The 15,185-nt window shown below is 55.2% G+C and overlaps 2 protein-coding genes across 10 annotated transcripts; one reads left to right on the top strand and one right to left on the bottom strand.

Annotated features, from left to right (window-relative positions):
• Nucleotides 1–647: 647 nt before the first annotated feature.
• On the bottom strand, nt 648–11,021 carry GEMIN7 (gem nuclear organelle associated protein 7). 9 transcript variants are annotated; one of them, XM_027079812.1, is made up of 4 exons: nt 10,897–10,925; nt 4,035–4,122; nt 1,712–1,847; nt 648–1,430 (listed from the first exon to the last, which is right to left on the bottom strand). In XM_027079812.1, exon 4 carries the CDS (start codon nt 1,420–1,422, stop codon nt 1,036–1,038), a length of 387 nt encoding a protein of 128 aa, XP_026935613.1. In that variant the 5' UTR covers nt 1,423–1,430; nt 1,712–1,847; nt 4,035–4,122; nt 10,897–10,925; the 3' UTR covers nt 648–1,035. The 9 variants fall into 9 exon arrangements, with proteins under 9 accessions (XP_026935613.1, XP_026935614.1, XP_026935612.1 ...); XM_027079813.1 differs by lacking the exon at nt 10,897–10,925 and adding an exon at nt 8,326–8,623; XM_027079811.1 differs by lacking the exon at nt 1,712–1,847 and having other exon boundaries at nt 4,040–4,122; nt 10,897–11,021.
• ZNF296 (zinc finger protein 296) lies at nt 10,945–15,006 on the top strand. Its single transcript, XM_027079807.1, has 3 exons — nt 10,945–11,263; nt 11,559–11,708; nt 13,928–15,006. Exons 1-3 carry the CDS (start codon nt 10,966–10,968, stop codon nt 14,905–14,907), a joined length of 1,428 nt encoding a protein of 475 aa, XP_026935608.1. The 5' UTR covers nt 10,945–10,965; the 3' UTR covers nt 14,908–15,006.
• Nucleotides 15,007–15,185: the final 179 nt, after the last annotated feature.

The following is a 15,185-nucleotide window of genomic DNA, read 5'->3' as shown; positions in this document are numbered from 1 at the left end:
TCCAGTGGTTAGGACTCGGCGCTTCCACTGCAGGGGGCAAGGGTTTGATCCCTGGCCCGGAATCTAAGATCCCGCATGCCGCCCGCGGCGGCCAAATAAATAAATAAAAACAAATCTGCTGAAAGACTACTAGTAATGGGGCTAAGTAAAGCGAGTGATACGGACGGCCACGCTACACAGCTGGGGTGAAATGGAGAAAGGGCAAAGTTTCACCCTAACCCTTAATCCTCTGCCTTTTCCCAGTGGTGCCGCCACACAGGGTTAGACAGGTCCCAACCAGTCCCCGTATGGGCCGGGAAGCGACTCTACCCACCCAGAGGCCAGGCAATAGGAGGAGCCCTTGCGCGTGACCATGTGACCCAATGCGAGAAGCGCAACTCGTTATGGACATCCTAGACCACCCGAAAAAGAAATCAAGTCCAAATCTCCCAAGTCTGGCATCCAGGTCGCTCCAGCGTTCCCAGAGACTAGCGGGAGGTCCAATCACCACACCTTTATCGGAGTTCCTCCCACTCCCTTGACGTGTCCTCCCCTTCCTGGCCCAGCTCCATGGGATTCAGCCCGTAGATAGCCACCCTGCTACTCCCTAAGTCTGGCTCAATCCCTATAGGGTACATTAAAAAAAAAAAAAAAAAAAAGGAGGCAGATTTTCCTGGGATAACTGGTACTTTGGCAGGAGGGGAGTATTTCCAGGGCGGCTGAACTTTGCAGCCTCTTCAACAGACAATTTCCCACTAGACAATTTGCCTTCCTTTATTCCCTTTCTCCACCCGGAATCTTCAGGAATGGGCATGAGGCCCATGTATCTGTACAGTTTAGAGTTCTGTGAGGTACAGCCTTCCTTTCAAGAGGATCTAGAACTCCTGGGGCCGCAGAATTTTACTGTCCCAAGAAGCCAGAGTTGCTTGAAGCTTGGCTCAAAATTCCAAGGGTGTTCCGAACTCTCTGGGGCCCTGAGGTCCAAGCTCAGGAGAATATGGAGGCCTGGGAGGCTGTGGCTACGCCCAAGGAAGAAAGATGAACACGATCACATCTTTACGGTTTGAAGGTGTATGAGATAATGTCACTACACCGGAGCAGCGCCTCAGCCTGCACGCCTATCGGAGTCTGCAGCTGCGACACGTAGAAGTTGGCCACGTCCAGGTCAGTGGCTCCGAAGTGGGCGGTCACATGCACACCCTCGTGCAACGTGAAGCTCACCTGGCGCCCCACCATGGCCAGCAGGCTGCGGAGGTAGCGCTCCCGAAGGGCGGCTCGGGCCCGCTGTTCCTGGGATTCCCGAGATTCTTGAGACTCCGGGATTTCAGGAACCACCGGTTTCAGGAGGGCTCTGCGTCCGTCGGGCGCAAAGCCTCGGCTCAAGCCATCAGGGCCCCGGGGGAGCCGGAGCACGGGCACAGTAGTGGTCAGTGGAGTCTGCATTATCCTGGCTGTTGGGTGAAGAAGAAGAGCAGGGAGCCATTATGGGGAGTGTGGGGCTACAGGAAGAGGGAGCCCGGAGGCCTGGGAGCAGAGCGCTGTCTACCCCACCTCCACTTAACCTGACCAAGACCCAATTCCTGAGTCCCCCTCCTAAAATCTGTGCCACCCCTCACCCAGTCCCCCTCTTCCCAGGAACTGGCACCACCATTCATGAGGTCCACGAGAGCAGGGCCTTTGCACTGCTTTGATCACAGCTTTATCCCCAGTCCCTGGCAATAAATACATTTGCTGAAAGAACGAGTCCTGGCCTCCTCTCTTCTCTCACACACAGCCCATCCAATCCATCATGAAATGCGATCTTCCAAACAAATTCCCAGTCACACAGGAGTCAGCTTGAAAGGGCCAAATCCATGAGTCCATACTTACTGTAAATAGATAAATGAAGAAATACATGAAGGGGGAGAGGGAAAAATCCGCATCGTACGACGGCAGCTAAAATTGTCAATGGATGCTAAAACTTGTCAGTGAACGTTTCAGAAGGTCCAGGATATCTACAAAGCCTTAAAGTACCTCCTCACAAGATAGTCCTTGTTAAGACTAAAGAGTAACTTTATGGTGGAGAAACCTGGTGGACACCAGCCTAACTTAGGCACGAAAGCCAACATGTGCAGCAATAGGACAAACAAACACCGTGTGCATCCTGATGCGATACACTGAGGGCAGGGCGCCACTTCTGTGGTCTTCCTGCCAAAAACGGATGACCTGCATCTAATCACGAGGCAACTCAAATTGAGGGGCGTTCTACAAAAAAAAAAAAATTATCCTGTTGTTCGAAAATATCAAGACCATAAAAGACAAAGAAAGAAATACTTGGGCGGGGGCTGGGGGGGGGTAAGTTCCCTGGTCTAGTGGTTAGTATTGGGCAGTTTCACTACAGTGGCCGGGGTTCAATCCCTGGTCGGGGAACTGAGGCAGCCAAAAAAAAAAAAAAAAAAAGAAACACTCAGGGGGAAAATATATTTTTTTAATTAAAAGAAAAATGTGTATATGTATTCACAACCTAATAGTTCTCACTCTGTCCACTGCCAACATCTCGGTCCAGCCACCGTCACTTCTTGCCTGGACTACTGAAGTCAGCTCCTCACTGGACTCCCAGTTCCACCTTCACCCCCTGCCAGTTTGTCCGCACACATGGCCAGAGGGATCCTGTTAACACCTGAGTCAGATCACATCCCGCCTCTGCTCGGAGCCCTCCCCCTGGCTTCTGTCTTGCTCAGAGTCAAAGCCAAAGTCCTCACCACAGCCCTCAAGGCCCTGAATGCTCCAGATCCAGCCAGCACCCTCGCCGAGCGCAGCGCTTACCCTCTCCACCCGGCCACACTGGCCTCCTCGCTGGGCCTCAGGCATGCCTGGCGCGACCCCTTGGTGGGCCCTGGTACTTGCAGTTCCCTCTGCCTGTACCTCCCCTCCCCTTCCCTGACCACCCTGCCTTCAAGATCTACCCCTCAGCCCCCTCCGTCCAAACGGGCTTCCTCATTCTTTGTCGCACACACCACTCCTGCACGTGACGTTGTCTATTTATTTTTCTGCTTTGGTCTTTCTCCCTGCGAGACGGCTGACTCCCCACAGGCAGTGACCTTGCTTTCTTTGCACTGCTGTGCCCCCAGCTCCTGAACGCTAAGTGGCACAGGGACCAGGCTCCTTAAATACTGTTTCTGCTGGAATGAATGGAGTGGAGAGTGAGCTCCCAGGCCTGCTTATCTGGGTGACCTCAAGCAAGAGACAGTTTCCTCTTCCATTGTGTGGAGGAATGGCACCAATGGCTGGCCACCTCGCCTTGTTATCAGGATTCAACAGGCTCATGCCGGACGGGGCCTATTATGTAGTAGGTTCTCCATGAAAGTTACAGTTGAATACCGACTGTATTAGAATCAGTATTGCTGTGTGACCTAGGGTAAGTTGCTTAAATGGTCTGTGCCTCAGTTTCCCCATCTATAAAATGGAGGTGATAAGAGGACCAACCTGACAGGGTCGTCACGGGGACTAAATGACCTAACAAACGTGCAGGTTAAGCAATGGCCTGGAACATATTACATGCCACTGCACTGAGGTGTTTGGGGTTTTTTTGGGGTTTTTTGTTGTTGTTGGTTTGGGGTGGTTTTTTTTTGTTTTGGGGGGGTTTATTTTTATTGAAGCATAGTTGGTTTACAGTGTTGTGTTAGTTTCGGGTGTACAGCAAACCGATTCAGTTACACATATATATGTGTATATATATATATTCTTTTTCAGATTCTTTTCTCTTATAGGTTATTACAGAATATTGAGTAGAGTTCCCTGTGCTATACAGTAGGTCCTTGTTATCTGTTTTACATATAGTAGTGTGGTGAAATGTTAATCCCAAACTCTTAATTCACCCTCCCCGGCCACTGCACTGCTGTTGACTGCATGCAGGGAGATGCAGGCTTTGTGAGGAGGAGAGAGAGAGAAGGACCTAAGTTTCAGGCAGCTGCACCCCTCCCCTCCCTGTGGCTCCGTCCCCTCTTCTCTAAAGTGATTAACTGAAGTGACTGACACGCATCAGGCACCCAGCGTCCCATCCCAGGGCCACTCACCGTACAGGGGTGATTGGGATTGTCCTTCTTCTTGTGAGGCTCTTCCTGTCTCTGCAGCTCAACTGTCAGCTCCTTGCAAGAAAGGATCCTGCAGAGCAAAGGACCAGGGCTTCTCAACTTCGGCACTATTGACAGTTGGGCCTGGACTATTCTTGGTCGCGTTGTAAGGTGCTGTCCTGTGCATAGGTGTAGGGTTTGGGCAGCATCCCTGGCCTCTACACGCTAGAGGCAGGAGCGTCCCCCACCCTTACCCCAAGCTGCGACAACCAAAAATGTCTCCACTGGTGAATACTTCGGTAGGAGAATTACAACCCAATAAAGCCATTTTTTTAAAAAGAAGATCTCCATCTATTGCCAAATGTCCTCTGGGGGACAAAAAAAAAAAAAAAAATCATCTCTGGTTCAGATGCAGACAAACAGATGGACGGTGGGTAACAATGACTACTGAACACATGAACATATTCACAGCCTCACGGACACTCAAAGAGGGGCAGTTTGACAGTCTCCATGAAAACTGCAAACAGGGACCTCCCTGGAAGTCCAGTGGTTAGGACTCGGCACTTCCACTGCTGGAGGCCTGGGCTTGATCCCTGGTTGGGGAACAAAGATCCCACAAGATGTGTGGCACGGCCTAAAACCAACCAACCAAACAAAAAAACTGCAAACGCACATGGGTCATTCAGCCCATGCAGGGCCCGGGGTGGAGACTTTTAGCTGTCTACCTTTCTTTACCTTTTAAATTCTGTTTGAATTTGGATCCATTTTGAATCTGTATAACCTTTTCAAAAGAATTTTGAAATTCTAGTTTTTAAAAAGGAAGGGACATATCGGAATGCTTCCACGTCCCTTAAAAAATGTTAGATCCTCCCTCAGGAATCTGAACTCCCTCTCCTAGCCTTACTGTCACGCACTCCCCAAACCTCTTTCTGTCCCTCACCTGGATCTTTCCAAGTCCTCCTGATAGGACACCCCCGCTGCTGGCCCAAATCTTATTAGCAGAACATATAGCAAAGGTCAGCAAATCTCCTTTGTCAAGGGCGCAATGGTAAATATTTTAGGCTTCAAGGGCCTGTCTCTGTCTCTGTCACAACTACTCAACCCTGCCAGGGTAGGAGGAGAGTGGCCAGACAATACGGCAGCACGTGGAAACGTGGCGGTGCTCCAATCAAACCTTACTTCTTGGGACACTGATACCGCATTTTATATACTTTCATGCGCCACAAAAGATTTTGTTAGTTTTTCAACCACTTAAAAATGCAAAACCCACTCTCAGCTCTTGAGCCATATGAGAACCTGCGGCAGGCCACAGCTCACCACCTGGCATAGGGGATGAGGGTGTGGTCTGGGGGAGAGCGGGTGGGTCCCAGCCCTCCCAGATTCACTACAAGGGGTCTGGGCAGATCCCTGCAACTCTGGGAGCAGCCTCCCTGATCCGGTTCCTCATCCGTGAAATGAAACGTTAAAAAAAGACCTCCTAGGGCTGTCGGGAAGATCTTTCAGGGGGAGGTTGCCGATCACACAGGCAAAGGACATCTGCAGTATCCTGGGCTCCTCACTTTCTCTCCCACCCACACCCAGTCCTTCAGTCAAGTTTGTCAGCTCCACCCTCAAAAATGCATCCAGCATCTGGGAACTTCTCACCATCCCTACTCTGACCCTTCCTCGGTCTAGCCACCATCACCTCCCACCTGGACTATTTCAGTAGCCTCCCCACTGGGCTCCTGGCCTCCACCTTCACCCCAGTCTGTTCCCCACATGGCTGTCAGAGGGATCCTCCCGTCAGAACTAAGTCTGATCACACCCCTCCGCTGCCCAGAGGCCTCCCATGGCTCCTATCCCACCCAGCGCAAAAGCAAAAGTCCTCACGATGGCTACAAGGCTCTATCACCTCTCTGGCCTCATCTCCCACCCTTCTACCCTTTGGTCACCAGTGTCAGTCCCTGAAAATGCCAAGCACATTCCTGCCTCAGGGCCTTTGCATGTGCTGTTCTTACTGCCTGGAACCCTCTTCCATTTGGGAGACATATATATATTTCCAGATACATGACTCACCTTCCTCCCTTACTTCATTCAGCTCGCTGCTCAAACATCATCTTTACAGGGAGGAAAATAATAGCCCTTTCACCCTGCAGTGTCTTTTTTTTCCCACAGCACTATCACCTCCTGACAATATGCATTTACTTGTTTGCCTGTGCGCTGTCTGTTCTGCCACAGGACATAAGCCTTCGAGAGAAGGGATATACCTGATTACGTCACAGCTCCATCCCCAGCCCTAATTAGGGCCTGGCAACCAGGGGGGACTCAGTAAATCTTTGTGGAAGGGTTCACTCCCCCTGTTATCTGAGTGCCTGCTCTGTGCCTGGCCCATGCTGGGTGGTGCTAGAGACACAGCTGGGAGTGAAAGAGCCCAGCCCTGCCCTCCTGGGCTCACAGTCCAGTGGATGACACACACTAGGTCTCCACACAATGACAACCCAGAGTGGGCAGGGCTGGAATGAAGGAGCCCGGGGGCCTCAGGAGCCCAGAGCAGACACCTGGCCCTGCCTGGGGGATAAGAGGTGGTTTTCAGGAAGGGGCTCAGGAAAGATCTCTCTGATAAGGTTACTTTGAAGCAAAGACCAGAATGAAATGAGGAATTCAGCCATGTGGAGATCTGGGGGGAAAGCATTGCAGTTCGAGGGAGCAGCAAATGCAAAGCCCATGGAAGGGAGACTGAGGCACAGCAAGGAGGCCAGTATGCAGGGGGCTGGGGCAAGGGCAGAATGTGCAGGGGCTTGAGGACTGGGGTCTCGCCAGGGGCTGGTTCTGAGCAGAGGAGGGGCAGGGTCTGACTGGTGGTAATCACGGGATCCCTCTGCCTGCTGCAAGGAAGAATGGACTGTGAGAGCAAAGGGAGAAGCAGACAGCCTGGTGAGGAAGCCACTGCAGTGGGTGGTGTGGAAGATGACAGGTGTCTGGGATGGGGGTTGGGGGGTTGGGGGTGGGGGGGTGGGGTGAGGAGAAGTGATTGGATTAGGCTATCTTTTGAGGGTTGAGAGCCCTCACTATTTGCTAATGGACTGAGCAAAGCCGAGGAAGACTCCCTGGTTTTTGCCTGATGGGCAAGACCACAGTGAATGGAATTAATGGGATTGGTACATTTTCATTATCTCACCATTACTGGCTGTGAATGAGATTAAGGGATATATACATTTTCTAATGTATCTGACCACTGCATTCCCAGTTTAGTCAAGGGTCATCAGCTCCCAGGGCTTTTTCTCCCAACCTAGGTTAACACTTAAGTATTTTAGGAGAAACACTCTCCTCTCTAGGGCTAGTACTTAATGAAGGACCGATGGGAATTATGCAAGTGGCCAAAGAATTATGTTCTTTGGATTAAACGTGTTTAATTACATGACTAATTAAACATGTTAGTCATGTTTTCTCCATTAGGGAGGAAAAAAAAAAGATTTGGTCATACCTGCACAAGCCCCATTTTCCCGAAGAGGAAACTGAAGCTGGACGATGCCAAATCATTGACTGGGTGCAGGCTTGCGATTGGCAGGAAAAGGGAGCAAATCCAGGCTGGTCTGATAACAGAGTCAGGGCCATCACCCCTGCCCTGGGAGCAGGGCAGTTTTTTTCAGCCAGCATAGGGGAGTCCTTGGAGGTTTGGGAGTCAAGGTGTGACCTGATAAGAAACTGGTTTGAGAAAGGTCACATACGGTGGGCCCAAGACAGCAAAAGCAGGTATTATCCATTCTCCCTGGTGACCAAGCCTGAGAGTCCTTTATCCTGTCAGTCTCCAAGCCAAGGATTTCCTGCCCAGGTTTCAGGAAAAAATGTCCAAACCCCTTTCCCACTAGAAAAACTAAAGTGCCCATCGCTTTGGTCAATGGCAGGGCCAGGAGATTCACAGACTTCCATCCCTGGGGCCTCAGTACTCACTTTCTAGAAAATGGGAACGATGTGTTCCGTGGACAAACTAACCCTTCAGTTGCCAGGTGGAGAACCAGCTGAGTTACCAGCTTAACCGAGATACTGACCAGCCTACACCCACCTCATGGGTGGGCCCTGTCTGGATGCAAATTAGTTAAATGGGCCACACACACACATACACTCACACACACCCAGTGAGGATCGGGACCCCAAATGCAGAATCCCACCCCTCAACCTCCGCCCACTGGGCCGGTCAGTTTCCTTTCAATTCCGCTCTGGCCATGCATCGCTCTCCTTTTCTTACACTAAGTAGGTCCTCCCGGCCCTCAGGCGTCCACTCCCCACTCCGCCCTGGGCTAGACGTTCTTCCCACCTCCCGGCTCAGATTAGGCGAGCGATTCCACTCCGGGAAAGGCGGGAGTCTCAAGACTGCAGCCGTTATTACTGTTATAATATCGTCGTCGTTATTGTTTTCCCGAGGGGGTGCATTCCGCCCCCACCTCCACCCCGGGCGCGGGAGTGTGTGCGCTGCTGCGTTCGGAACCAGAGTCCCGGGTGCAGGCGTTCGGGGACCAGAACGTCCCAGCAGCCGGCGTTGCAGGCGCGGACTTGACTCTTGCCGCCACTCCCGGTCTTGCACGCGGGTGGGCGTCCCGGGCCGGTGCCGGGGAACGGGAAAGTGCTCGCAACCCACCAGCAACAATCCCACACTCACCGAGGTCTGCAGCGGCTGGAGCCCCCACTTCCGCCGGCGCCCCAGCTGCAGAGGCCCGGGCGGGCCGCGAGCCGCCGAGCCTGGGTTCCGCCCGCGCCGCCAACGCCCCACGTGGTCTCGGGCGGGCTCGCGGGCTCGGAAGCCAGCACAGACCCGGGCGCCATCCTGCCAGCGGCTTGGCCCAGCGCTTAGAGCTGATCCACCAGTCTGCGAGGTGGGGACGTCCAGGATACCCATTTTACAGAAGAAGAAATTGAGGCGCCTCCCGTCTGAGTTAAGTGCAGATTGGACTTGGCACCCCCATCCCCCTACACGTGCACACTCCTACCCCTCACCTCCAGTCCGAACCCCACCTTCCCTACTTGATCATGCTCTCAGCAGCCACGCAAAAAGCCTTGGAGAGCAGCAGCTGGGAGAGACCAGAGGCGGTCATTCCTGCAGCCCTCCCCGCAGCCCCATCTTACACAGGGGGAAACTGAGGTCCTGAAAGGCAAAATGTATGGCCTGAGGTGGAAACGCGCTGCTGTGGGCTCAGAATTCACTTCTTCCACACGGTTTCAGTAAGGCAGGGCCTTGTGGGCCTTGGCTTCCCAGGGGACCCCCAAGACCCGGTGCCTGGTACGCAGACCCTCTGCAAATATCTATTGAAAGAATGCACATAGCAGGAGCTCAGTACACAATTTGTTAACTGAACTATGAACGATTAGGGGCTCTATTTGTGAACAAGACAGACTCCGCTCCTGCCATCTCAGAACCTACATTCTAGGGAGGCTGAGAGGGACACCACAGCTTATTACATGAACAAATACATCGACAAGATCCTTCAGGGCTTGACAAGGATGTAAAAGGAATAAAATAAGGGCAATGGGGTAATGGGTGGCAGGGTTGAGGGAGGTTGGGTGGTCAGGGTAGGTGGCACTGAGGAAGCCACCTTAGGTAACAGATGGGAAACCTGAGGCCCAGGAGGGAACTGGGGACAGATGGAGGTCATGGAGTGTAAATTGTAAGGCCTTCAGCAGGGTGGGGCTCCTTTAGATCCTGTGGTCAGGGAGGTCCTCTGCTCTCAGGAGGACAATTGAGCTGAGACCTGAATAACAATATGAGGAACCCTCAGGCCTGCAGTGGAGATTAGCATGTGAAATTCCCTCAGTGCTGGGCTTGGGGACACGGCAGGGGCGGACTGACCCTGGCCCTGACCTCAGGGGGCTTGTGTTGGGGGAAGGGGTGAGAGGACAGTAAACAAACAGTTGTAGATCTGATGTGGTTGGTGCCAGGAAGAAAAGAAAACTTGCAGGGTTGAAGGGTGGGGCAGGGTGTTGATACCACTTCAAACAGTGATCAGAGAGAGCAGCCTTGAGGAGGGAAGTTCGAGGAGGCCCCATCCGAGGGAGGCAAGACGGTTGGCTATTTGGTTTTAAAGACGATCTCAGGTCTAAGAGCAGAGTCAATGTATATGATCACGACCCTCCTCTGCTCAAAACCTTCCCAGGGCTTCCATCTCAGAAAAGCCAAAGACTTTAAAGTGGTCAAAAGACGCCCTTGAAGCTGACCTCGTTTTCTCACAGAACTCAATCAATACAGAACTTAATCACTACAGAACTCCTAGAATACGCAGGCCCGGCATGGGGAGAAAATTGAGGCCCACCCGTCACCCCAGTAATCCTGTCCCTTTATAATCCTTCCTGGATTTTTTCTTTTTTTCTCCATGACAGGTGTCACGGAAGGCACTCTGTATTTTACATAGTTATCTTGTTGAGAGTCCTGTCTCCCTGAACGAATAAACTGCATGAGGCCAGGGTTATCGTGTTTTGTACCCTGCTGCATCCCCAGTACTTGGTCCAGAACCTGGTGCATAGTAGACGCTCAATCAATGTTTGCCCAGGGAACTTTTATTGTAATGCGTTTAATGGAACAGACCAGATTACTATCAGGCGCCCAGGTAGAAACGTGGCCCCTACCACTTTCTCGCTTGGGGGTGTGTGTGGGCACCTTGTGCCTCAGTTTCCACCAGCCCGAAAACGGGATCAGGAATAGCTGTTTCTATGCGTGGTTGTGTGAACTCGTTATGGTTAAGATTTGATCACTTAGAGAAACGCAGGGGGCATGGTCCAGATTAAGTTTGGCTGAGGGTGGGGCAGTCCTCTCGCGTCAGGCCCCGCCTCGGTGGGCGGAGCCACGGGCCGGGCCAGCACGTGTAAGAGTTCGCCGCGGGTCGCCGCAGTCACTCACCTGGGCGCCTCGGTGTGAGCGCGCACGGCTCGCGAGTCCTCCGCCCGCCAGTCCGCCTGCCCGTGACCCATGTCCCGCCGCAAGGCCGGCTGCATGCCTCGCCGAAGAGAGCCCGCTCCCGCCGCCAACTCAGACGACGAGATGGAGATGCCGGACCTCTTCATCGATGTGAAGCTCGAGCCGGACCCGCGGCCCCTACAGGCCCGGCGGCTAGGGCCCTTCAACCCGAAGGAAATGCCCGCGCCGGGGCGGTTCGAGGGCGAACCCCGCCACTCCCCCGGCCCCGTGCCCGCTGGCGGCCTCTTCCACGCCCTGGGCCTGCGCAACCAGTGGGCGCCGTGGACGCCGCTGACCCCGCACCTTCCCGGTGAGCGCCCCCTGCCCCTGCCCCGGGCCCGCCCGCCTCCCTCCCCTCTCTCTCCTCTCTCCTCTCTCTCTCTCTCTCTCTCTCTCTCTCTCTCTCTCTCTCTCTCTCGTGGGACCTCCTTCTCGGGGCACCGCCCCCCGCATCCCCCCACCCGCACTAACCCCCCTGCCTTATTTTCCTCGCCAGGTCCTGGCCTCCAGCTCCCCTTTTGACCTTCGGGTTTCCCCTCTCCCTCGGAACCCCCAGGCCCCATCCTGGCCCCACCCCACGCTCACCACCCGCTTCCTCCCTGCAGACCGCCAGCCGTGGACCGACAAACACCCAGATCTGTTGACCTGCGGCCGCTGCCTGCAGACTTTCCCGTTGGAGGCCATCACTGCTTTCATGGACCACAAGAAGCTGGGCTGTCAGCTCTTCAGAGGCCCCAGCCCCTGCCAGAGCTCAGGTGAGTAAAGCCGGAATGCAGTCCCTGGTCTCAAGTTCAAGGGCCCAGCTTCCTGTGGGAGAAGGGGCTGACCTGGACAGGCGGGGCAGTGAGCACTACTTCCCCTTTCTGGCTCCCCACTGGGTGCAGCCTAGGCGTGGCCAGAGCCTGCCCTGTCCTAGGGCTGAGACTAGTGGTGGTGAGGGGGGTGGGTGAGGATGGGGGCTGGGCAGGGAAGCAGGGCCACCCACAGGGTGTGGCCAGCCCCAGAAGACTGGTCTGGGGATTTGCCATACACACACCCCCAATCTGGTTTCACTTCTCCTTCCCCTTGGCCAGAAATAACTGGCCAGGTGGCTGGACCAGTGTGGCAGCAGGGGGCACCTCTGGGGAGGGCAGCAGCCTGGGGGAGGGGAGCTGAGGCCAGCTGGACCGGGGGGTGTTGTCACCCCCTCCCCCTCTTTATCACTTCTGATTGAGGTGCTGGGCATTTGCTCAGAGCCAGGGAAGGGACTTCTGGTTTCCCTCCCTGATGGAATCTCCCAGCCTTGCATGCTGGGAAGGCCCTGTTTTGAGCCAGGTCCTGGGTGTCTGGATACCTGGGTTCCTCCCCTCGGGTAGGAATTAAAACTCTTAACTTGGTACTAGACTCTTGGCGAGCTGAGCTTTTGGTCAGCGTTGATGATGGGGCTCATCCACAGCTCTAGATTGCCAGTCTCTGGGCCATGTGCTCCTGGGGATTTGTGAGAAATGGAATTATATTCAGGGCCGGGCCAGGGAGAGGGTCCTGTGGTGGGAGGGGGGGAGGAGGAATTATGATTGGCTCAGCTGTAGAGTTAGGGCCTGGTGGGCAAAGGAGGGGCTGTGATGGGATCATTAGAACAATACACTCTTAGGTGCTTGGACTTGGGAGAATTGTGGACACCTCAGCTAATGTTTACTGAGGGCCTGATGGATCACAGCTCTCAGCTGGTTCTGAGCTCACAGCAAGTCTAAAGGGAGAAGACCCCTAGATCCCCATATTCTAGCAAATGAGGAAACTGAGGCTCCGAGAGGGGTATTTCTTGCCCAAGGTCACACAGCTAGGGAGCAGGAGAGCCAGCTGGAAGTCAGGCCAGGCTGGCCCTCTCCAACCCCACCCATGCTCTTGACCCTGGTGTTGCATCAGGAAAGCCACCCCCATCCAAGACATAAAGGCAAATAGATCTGGCAGTACCTTACTGACAGTACCTGGGGTGTCTCGATCTGGAGGACTCTCAATTTGGGTTCCATAAAGAGGGAGGGGAACCTAGCTCACCGTCCACACCCCTACCTCGCTAGGTGGCTGCTAAGCCTTCTCCCCATTTAGACCTTGGCTCCCTCTTCTGTAAGGCAGGAAAAGGGGATCATGCGTGGGACCCAGGAGCCTGGGGCCTGGCACAGAAACCCACTCAGTTATCAAGAGCTGTTTTGATTATTAAACCAATCTTTTTTCTTGAAAACCTCTATCTCCCACCCCCTGGGTTTCTGGATTGAAACCCCAGCTCCACCCATTCCTAGCTGTGTGACCTTGGGGAAAGGTCTCTTTGCCTCAGTTTTCCCGTCTGGAAAACGGAGGTCTTATTTCCTGCCTCGAAGGAAAGTTGTGAGAGGGAGCTGAGCGTGCCAGGTGGCAGGTGCCTAGCGCACTGAACTGGATCACCTGCTTAGCAAGGCCTTCCTAACCCCAGTAATAAAATAACACCCCCCCATCCATCACTCTGCTCTAACTTGTTTTTTTCTTTTTTTTTTTGCGGTACGCGGGCCTCTCACTGTTGTGGTCTCTCCCGTTGTGGAGCACAGGCTCCGGACGTGCACGCTCAGCGGCCATGGCTCACGGGCGCAGCCGCTCTGCGGCATGTGGGATCTTCCCGGACCTGGGCACGAACCCGTGTCCCCTGCATTGGCAGGCGAACTCGCAACCACTGCGCCACCTGGGAAGCCCTCTGCTCTAACTTTTAAGTTTTTCTTGAAGATTTTTCAAACACAAAGAAAATCCCCAAGTACTTATCATCCACTGCACGGATTTTCCTTGCTTCTTGTCTGTCCACTCACCTCTCTGAACACCAGCTTCCTGAGGGCAGGGAGTCTCGCCTCTTACTGCTGCCTCTCAGCTCCTGAAATAGAGCCTCTCCCCCAGCAGGTGTCCAGCCGGCAGCTGTGAACAGCAACTGCTCTGACTTGCCTGACACACTAACCCCTGGCCCTTCTCTTCTCTGCAGAACGCGAGGACCTGAAGGCCTTGAGCTGCCTCCGCTGCGGCCGACAGTTCACAGGAGCCTGGAAACTGCTGCGCCACGCCCAGTGGGACCACGGACTGTCCATCTACCAGACGGAACCCGAGGCCCCAGAGGCCCCGCTGCTGGGCCTGGCCGAGGTGGCTGCTGCCGTGTCGGCGGTGGCGGGGCCAGAAGCCGAGGCCAAGGGCCCCCGGCTGGGTTCCACCCGACGGAGCCCCACCTGCCCCGTGTGCAAGAAGACCCTCAGCTCCTTCAGCAACCTGAAGGTGCACATGCGCTCGCACACTGGCGAGCGGCCCTACGCCTGTGACCAGTGTCCCTATGCCTGCGCCCAGAGCAGCAAGCTCAACCGCCACAAGAAGACCCATCGGCAGCAGCTACAGCCCCAGAGCCCCTGCGTGGCCGATGCCAGTCGGGAGCAGGCCTCCGCTGCCCCTCCGGAGCCGGCCGCCCATGCCGCCGCCCCGGCCAGCATCCTCCAGTGCAGCGGCGGAGAGGGGGCCGGAGCAGCCGCCACGGCGGGGGTCCAGGAACCTGGGGCTCCTGGCGGTGGGGCCCAGGTGGGCCCCGGCGTGGACGGCTGGGGAGCTGACACCAAGGAGCAGAGAACTGACCCCGAGAAGAACCAGAAGACGTCACCCAAGAAGACGCTGAAGCCAGCGGGCAAGAGCCGGGGCCCCGGGCCCGGGGGCAGCTGCGAGTTCTGCGGGAAGCATTTCACCAACAGCAGCAACCTGACGGTGCACCGGCGCTCGCACACGGGCGAGCGGCCCTACGCCTGCGAGCTCTGCTCCTACGCCTGCGCCCAGAGCAGCAAACTCAACCGCCACCGCCGCATGCACGGCCTGGGGCCTGGCGGGCCCCGCTTCAAGTGCCCCCACTGCTGCGTGCCCTTCGGCCTGCGGGCCACCCTGGACAAGCATCTGCGGCAGAAGCACCCCGACGTGGTTGGGGATGCCTGAGCCGCGGGAATGCCCCCTGCGGTCCCCCGCACCGCCGTGAACCGCTTCTGTGACCTCCCTGTCCTTCCCCTGCAAGTAAATCCTCCCTCCCCACAGTTACACACGCGTTTGGACTCTGGCTTTCTTGGGGTGTCTGAGGTGGGGCGGGAGGCTTCACTCCTTGGGGTGGACAGCTGGACAGACCGGTTTGGAACGAGGGGGTGAGGGGAAAGGCCAGCACCCAGTGCCTGGGGCACAGCAGGACTGGCACTGAAAGCTGTGCTCCCGGTTCCCAACGT

This window comes from Aethalodelphis obliquidens, unplaced genomic scaffold (genome assembly GCF_003676395.1).
Source record: "Aethalodelphis obliquidens isolate GAN/ISIS:26980383/991018 unplaced genomic scaffold, ASM367639v1 scaffold43, whole genome shotgun sequence".
NCBI lineage: Eukaryota > Metazoa > Chordata > Mammalia > Artiodactyla > Delphinidae > Aethalodelphis > Aethalodelphis obliquidens.
This window is presented reverse-complemented; position numbering and strand designations above follow the sequence as displayed.

Coding starts and splice junctions, on each gene's coding strand:
- ZNF296 (XM_027079807.1), top strand. CDS start 10,966: ATGTCCCGCCGCAAGGCCGGCTGCATGCCTCGCCGAAGAGAGCCCGCT. Junction 11,264..11,558: donor GCTGACCCCGCACCTTCCCG/GTGAGCGCCCCC, acceptor TCCTCCCTGCAG/ACCGCCAGCCGTGGACCGAC. Junction 11,709..13,927: donor CAGCCCCTGCCAGAGCTCAG/GTGAGTAAAGCC, acceptor TCTTCTCTGCAG/AACGCGAGGACCTGAAGGCC.
- GEMIN7 (XM_027079808.1), bottom strand. CDS start 7,667: ATGCTGGCTGAAAAAAACTGCCCTGCTCCCAGGGCAGGGGTGATGGCC. Junction 4,123..7,494: donor GGAAAATGGGGCTTGTGCAG/GTATGACCAAAT, acceptor TTTGCTCTGCAG/GATCCTTTCTTGCAAGGAGC. Junction 1,431..4,039: donor GGACAATCCCAATCACCCCT/GTACGGTGAGTG, acceptor TTCACCCAACAG/CCAGGATAATGCAGACTCCA.